Source organism: Solanum pennellii, chromosome 4 (assembly GCF_001406875.1).
Source record: "Solanum pennellii chromosome 4, SPENNV200".
Taxonomy (NCBI): domain Eukaryota; kingdom Viridiplantae; phylum Streptophyta; class Magnoliopsida; order Solanales; family Solanaceae; genus Solanum; species Solanum pennellii.
The window spans coordinates 5947642-5955573 of NC_028640.1; the positions used below are offsets into that span (position 1 = coordinate 5947642).

General features: G+C 27.6%; 1 protein-coding gene across 1 annotated transcript in view; it reads left to right on the forward strand.

Moving 5' to 3' along the window:
- LOC107016382 (polygalacturonase-like) overlaps window positions 1–2343 on the forward strand; it is an 8324-nt gene extending 5981 nt beyond the window's left edge. Inside the window, exons 6-9 of the mRNA XM_015216866.2 lie at window positions 409–490; window positions 1112–1220; window positions 1313–1432; window positions 1974–2343. Coding sequence (XP_015072352.1) covers window positions 409–490; window positions 1112–1220; window positions 1313–1432; window positions 1974–2213 — 551 coding nt within the window. The 3' untranslated portion in view covers window positions 2214–2343. The remainder of the gene's footprint in view (window positions 1–408; window positions 491–1111; window positions 1221–1312; window positions 1433–1973) is intronic.
- Window positions 2344–7932: the final 5589 nt, after the last annotated feature.

Sequence of the window (7932 nt, forward strand, 5' to 3'; positions counted from 1 at the left end):
CCCCGCCAGCCCCCCTCCCTCAAAAAAAAAATTATTTTCAATTTCAAAAATTATTTGCTACTCTAGTAAAAGTAAAAGATATTTCTCAAAAATATTTTTCATTCATAAATCAAACATTGAAAATCATTTTTAAAAAATATTTTCTACTCACCCACCAAACATAAAAAATTAAATCATAAATCTACTTATTTTCCCAAAAAAAAACATTTTCCTAATTACCAAACACACCGAAAATCTTGAAAGTCTAGTTCAAAGCCGATAATTAATGTCACTATAGTGAGTTGTACTATTATAGATTGTTGAAATAATATTTACAAATATTAAATTATACTAATTGTACCCCAAAAAAATGACATTAAATTTTTTTTATTTACTAACTATGTATTTTGGAAATTATTTTTGTGGTAGGTGATGATTGCATCTCAATTGTGGATGGATCTCAGAAGGTCTTAGCCACTGGCATTACTTGTGGACCAGGTCATGGAATTAGGTACAAAAAATAAATACTATTCCGTCTTATTTAATGTGACACTTTTAAAATTTTGAAATTTAAATAAATTTATCTTTACTTGTAAGTATTTTATAGATGTTTTGAACATTTTGAATTATGAATTATTGTGAATTATATTATTTTTTACATAGTCTACAAATATATAAATTTCATTGCAAAAAGAATTGAAGATTTTATGTATAAATTTTCGATCAAACTTAAACTGTGTGATTCTCGAAAAATAAAAAATATCACATAAATTAAGACTGAGAGAGTCTAAAATACACCTATATAATTTCATTATATTAGTATTATTATGCTAGTATTATCTTATTTTTTATTATATTATTATTGTTATTTCTCTTATTTTGATTATCTTTACTTTCATTACTTTTCTTTCTTTAATATCTTTATCATTTTATTTTTATATATCTTTCAAACTGTTCTGAAAAATTATTTTCTTTAGTCGATCGTTTATACGAAACAATCTCCTACCCCACGAAGATAAGAAATAAGTTTTTGGGTCAAACCTCACTTACATGATTATTTTTTTTATCATATTCAGATTATTTTATCAAAATTTATAATCTAATTATGTAATTTATTATTATTCGTGCTTAGTATTGGAAGTTTGGGAGGTGGAAATTCAGAAGCTCATGTGTCTGATATTCATGTAAATGGAGCTAAGCTTTTTGGAACTACAAATGGACTTAGGATTAAGACTTGGCCGGTAAATTAATTAATTAATTATTTTTATTAATTTACAAATACTTTTTTTTAATTAATATACATATAATTATATTCTTGAATTATTTTGTATAGGGAGGATTTGGAAGTGCAAGCAATATTAAGTATCAAAATGTGGTTATGAATAATGTCAAAAATCCAATAATTATAGACCAAAATTATTGTGATCAAGCTGATGGTCCATGCAAAGCTGAGGTAATTGAAAATGGATTTAACTTATATATATATTAACGATACGAAAAAATAATCTACTCTGTTAAAGTATTATACAAAGCAGATATCTTATCGTGTTTTTTAGATAATTAATCCGTTCCATTATAGGTTGTTAGTTAAGTTATCTTTAGATAACTAAATATCGTAAATTTTTTTAATAATGTCGACGTATATATATTATAAAAATATATAACTTAAACCCTAACAAAAATGAATTTTATTTATATAATATACATAAAGTATAGAATATTTTTATACCATTAGTGCAATTTGCTACATCATTTGGACAACTTTCTTAAAATTCAATAAAATCCCCATACAAAATTGTGTATAATCAAATTTACCCCACTTTGAAAATGTAACATATAACGACATATTGTATATTATAAAGTTGTGACGGAATATCTATGACGATAATATTGATGACAGAGTTAATATGATCGATTCATAATATAATTCAATCACAGACTTATGATGATTTTGTTGATCTCTTAATCACAAAAATATATTTATGTATTTACAGACCGACTCAGCAATTGAAGTGAAAAATGTGATTTATCAAAATATCAAAGGCACAAGTGCAACAAATGATGCAATAAATATCAAGTGCAGCAAAAAATTTCCATGTGAAGGAATTTTGATGGAGAATGTGAAATTGTTAGGAGGAAATGGTGAAACTCCAAATGCTATTTGGGGAAATATTAATAATCTTACATGCAAAAATGTTTTACCAGAATGTCAAAAAAACTCAAAAATTGTATAATTAAGTTTGATAGTGTTAATTAATTTTTAATAGGATATTGTGTAGTTATACATATGACAAATTAAGTGTTAGAATACATAATTAGCAAATGATTTGTGATAAATGATATTCTTTGTACACATGAAATAAATATATTGTTGTGATATGATATTTCTTTTTTAAGTATTACTCATGAATTAAATAGACATTTTTAATCTTCAAAGTATTTTCAATTGTGATAAAGAGTTTATTAAAATCTGTATTTTTAAACTTCACTAGTAGAACTATACTATGTATATTTATTTTCGATCCCCCGCTTTAATACACCTAGCAGCGCTCCACTTAATTTTTGGACCATTTTTTAATTATTGCAAATTAATTGCGATTATCATTCGATCATCAGTCAAATTTTGGTTTTGCAAAACTATTTTTTTTGGTAGGCAAGTAATTTTTTATTGAATTTGAAATTTTACACGATTTTTAGAGTTTAAATATTTTTAAAATCTAAATTAAATATTTTGACTTTTATCTAATTTTATTGGGAAAATGATAAGTACTCCCAACCTATGCCCGAAATTCCAGAGACACATTTATACTATACTAAGGTCCTATTACCCTTCTAACTTATTTTATAAATAACCTAGCTTGACGATTATGTGTAGTCGAGCCAACATAGTAGACAATAAATTCTTAATCAATTGTTCATATCTGTACACGTTCAAATTGATCTAATGCTACTCCAATTGTTACACTGATTTCCCATCATCAGAAGAGAGTTTTTGATTTATTTTCGTCGTTGTAGAAGAAGTAGTGACAGAGTTTGTGCCTTTAGATGGTGCTGAAGAAGGATAAGGCAATTTCTTAGGCAACATTTGTTCCCAAGTAGTAGAAGCCTTAGACAATCTTGATCCTTTTGAAACAACAATACTAAAAAACAGAATAACAATCAGACATTGCTTCCATCAACTTAACATAATGAAAATATCAAGATTTAAGTTTGTATGTAGAGAGACAAAAAATTGTTGATTCAAGATTTGTAAAGAGAGTTGAGGTTTTTGATTGTTTGTGATAAGAGACATGTTGAGGAATGTGAAAAGTTTGCCAACTTGTTTGTTAGAGTAAAGTTAAGTCAATGGCAGACAATATTTAATTTAACAATTCTAAAAGCTAATGGTTGTTACTGTACTTAATTTTCAAAGCCTCCCATCTCACACTCATCATAGTGAAATATGAAATACTCATGATTAGATTATGCCATACTCCAAATAGTATATTATTTGAGTTTATTGAGTTTATATATGTATGTATTATATACAGAGTAATAACTTTGTATTATATCACTATTGTGGATCCATTAAGTTTTGGCGAAAAATTTGCTAAATTATTTATATTTTTTCTAATTGTATGTAGGTGATGAAATCGAAGAAGGCGATGAAAGCAGTCGTGAAGACTTCACATAGGAGCTGAAGTATTGATGTTAATATTATTGATGTTCTAGAAATTGTATATTTTTGAAGATTGTAAATTGTGTGGTGCATGTGTTTCACCTTTTTTTAATGCTATAAAAAGATTTGTATATTTTGCTTTTATTGATATTAGAATCACGGATCTTGAATTCTAATTTTGGTAATGAACATTTATTCTCGTGAACAATTTTTGTGTATTTTTATGTTATAAAATTACTGCAAAGCTCAATAATATAATATTTGTGGAAGTGGATCAATAGTATATATACGTATCAATATAGCTTACTAATAACTGTTGCATTAGAATTGTTGCAATATCATGTAATAACCGTTGCAATAGTCATTAAGCAACAGTTCTATAATTGTTTAAAAGTGTTGCATTACCCTATAACAACCGTCACAATAGAATGAAACAATGTGTTGAATCGAAAGAAAAATTGTAGTCATAGCCTCAATAGAACTGATGCATAAACCTCTATTACAATGGTTCAAAACCGTACAAATACGATCATAATCGTTGGCAATTAATTCAAGTCAGAACAGTGGCAATGAGTCCATGTATGGCTACGGTTATATGACCCGTCGCACCAAATCTTAGCAACAGAGCTATTGCTACGCGATCTGTTGTAGCGGTTGGCGTAACCATAGCCTTAGACCTATGGCTACGGTAGTAATATCTATTGCAACGGTAAGCGAACCGTGACAGTAGATCAAATTTCGAGTAGTGTAGCTATCACGCTTACTCATCTACATACTAGTCATGTAAGATCGACCACTGCCTCTGATATCAATTTGTTGGGTTCAATTAACCTAAGAATATACCTAACAAAATACGATACTATTTGTTCAATTTGTGTATCTGTGTTAATTAAAGTTACATTGTTTAATCTCCTCGAAAGATGTTACTATATCAAGAATATCTCTACACATATATATATAATTGGTTAATATTTTCAACTAGGTGTGTTCACGGGGTCGATTTCAATCATTGAATTTACTGTGAATAAAACTTTAAAATTTATTATTTTGTCCTAGAAGAAAGAGAGTGATAATTTCAATCTTATAAAGTATTGTCATAGACACACATATATACATAAATTCAATAAGATAAATATTCTCATCTTGGACATTTTTTCTTTCAAAATAAATTAGAAATAAATTTTAATGAAAACACATATAAGATCTTTAAAATTGTTTATAAAAATAATATATTATGTATGTATATTACTAAAATATATGTATATAATTTATCGGTTCGGTTCGATTTGGTCATCTCTCGATTTTTTCGAACAAAATCATAACCAACCCATATACTATCGATATTTAATAGTCTAAAATCAAACCACACCTAACCCAAATCAAATTCTACTACAAAAGGAACCGCAATTACCAACAAAAAAATTTGTTGATAAATTGATCAAATTGGTTGGAAAATTGAGTTACCAACCAAATGACAACTTATATTAATCCGTTGCTAAAAAGTTCGTCGGTAAATATTATCAACCGATTGTAATTTGTTGGTAAATTTACCAACCAAAAATCAGTTAGTAAACAACCAAAGATGTTGTTACAAAATTTTGAAATATGGCCTTGAAATTTCCGTTGGTAATTTTTCAACTAATTCTTGATTAGTATATCGTTAGTACCTTTACTAACGAATTAAAAAGGAGTTAGTAAATTATTTCTTCATTATTCGATTCATACATTGGTAATTGGTTGGTAATTTTAGTAACAAAAATTTGTGTTGATAATTTACCAATAAATTTTAAATATTTTTTTTGGTTTATCATCGAGTGTTCGGTACCCACATTGGAGCCCGACTAAATTCGGATTCACACTAGAAGACCTACATTGGGTAGTAAAGCGCTCCCCTAACAAAGATGATTAGGTACCCAACGGGAATTGAACCTGAATCCTCTTGGTTAAGGATGCAAGAGTACTTACCACTACACCACAACACTTGTGGAAATAAATTTTAAATACGTTAGTATGATTATTTGTTTTTCTAATAAATTTACTAATTGATTGTTAGTTTATTGGTGATATATCATTCAAGTTCAATGTTAGGTTAGTAATTGATTCAAAATATGTTCAAAATATTATTAATCGTGTGATTATTAAATAGTAAAATATTTATTAATTTATTACAATAAAAGATCTAAAAACACAAATATGAATTCAAAAATATTAATCAATTTTATAAATCATATTTGAATGAAACAATGTAAAATCTATGATAACAAGTTAAATTAATCTCAATGTGACACATATCAATATATCAAAAAATTTAATTTGAGCACGTTTATAAAAAATATTGACCAAATCTAAATTTTGTTCAAAACTTAAAAGTTAAAACGCCTAACAACACAAACTGAACATTGAAACCTCAAAACCGAAAACAACCATTTTATTAGATATAAAATGATCATCTGAAGCTAATCGCGCTGGCAGAATTTTCATCAGAGCATATTTACAAAAAATACTAAGAAAAATCAAATTTTGACCAAAAGTTAAAAATTAAATCGTCTAATGGTACAAACTGAATATGATAACCTCAAAATCAAAACTAGTCATCCTATAAAGCGAAAAATTACCTTCCAGAGCTAGTCGCGCTGACGAAATTTAAACTTAAGCATGTTTGCTAAAAAACTGACCTAATTTAAAATTTTAGTCAAAAGTTAAAAGTTAAAACGCTTAACGACAAAAACTTAAAATAAAAATCTGAAAACCCAAACCAACCATCCTATGAGATCAAATCTGAACTTATATGGCTAATTGCGGTGATAAAATTTCAATTCGAGCACAATTACCAAAAATGTTGACTAAAGTGAAATTTTGGTCAAAACTTAAAGCTAAATTGCGTAACGACATAAACTAAAAACGAAGGCTTTGAAACCCGAAGCCTTTACCTTATTACATCAAAAAATGACTTTTTGCATCTAACTGCACTGGCGGAATTCTTATCTGGGCACGTTATCAAATATATTGGCCAAAGTTAAATTTTTGTCAAAATTTATATGTTAAAACACCTGACGGCCCAAGTAAAAATGAAAGCCTCAAAACTCAAATTCCAACAAAACTACTAGATAAAAAATGGCCTTTGAAATTAATTACGCTAACGAAATTCTTATCTGAGCACGTTCACAAAAATATTGACCAAAATCAAATTTTGGCTTAAACATAAAATTTAAAACACCTAACGGCACAAACAAAAAATGAAAGCCTTAAACTTGAATTAACCTTCCCGTTAGATAAACAAATACCTTTCGAAGCTTATGACACTGACAGAGTTCTAATCTAAGCAAGTTTACCAAAAATATTGAATAAAGTAAAGTGGTTAAAATTTAAAAGTTAAAACGCCTAATGACTCAAACTAAATATGAAAGCATCAATACTAGACGCTGATTACCAAATAATTTTACTTCAATTGGTAAATTTACCAACTATTAAAATATAAGTTAGTAATTAATAATTTACCAATAAATTTTATCAGAGTTGGTAATAGTTACTATTCAACTAAACATTCATATATAATATACCAACTAATAATTAATATGTTGGTAAATTTTACCAATGGATGAATGATCGGTTGGTATATTACCAACTATTTTAATGATGTTAGTAATTTACTAACTACAATATTTATTCGTCGGAAAAATTTTCAACTAATTTAATATTGGTTGGCATGTTTACCAACAAATTACATTTCGTTATTAATTTACCAACACATTTATATTTGATTGGTAAATTTAACAACACAATATTGTCGTTGATAAATGATTGGTTAGTAATTCATTAGTAATATGTTGATAAATTATATAAACAATTTTTTTTGTCATATTTACAAACCGATATTATACTTCGTTGGTAATATTATCAACAAAAGGTGTGTGTTAGTAGTATTTCCGTTGGGAATCCATTGATAGAATGTTGCTAAATTTAGCGCAATTTTTTCCCGTCGTATTTACCAACTTAAATACTTAGTAAAATTTTATGTTGGTAATCTGTTAGAATTTCATTGTTAAGTTTTAAAATATAATTCAAGTAGAAATATGTTGGTAATTTATTAGTAGAATACTAACCAACTTAAGTTATTGATAAAATGTAACGACCTGTTTAGTCGTTTTGAGCAGCAGATTTTATTTCTGGAAAAACTGGCTGAGACGACGGAACCCACGACGGACCGTCATGGGCACGACGGACCGTCGAGGGGGTCTCGTTCCAAAATACTTAGAATTCTGAAATTTGGGTACTGAAATCGACTCTCTGAACTT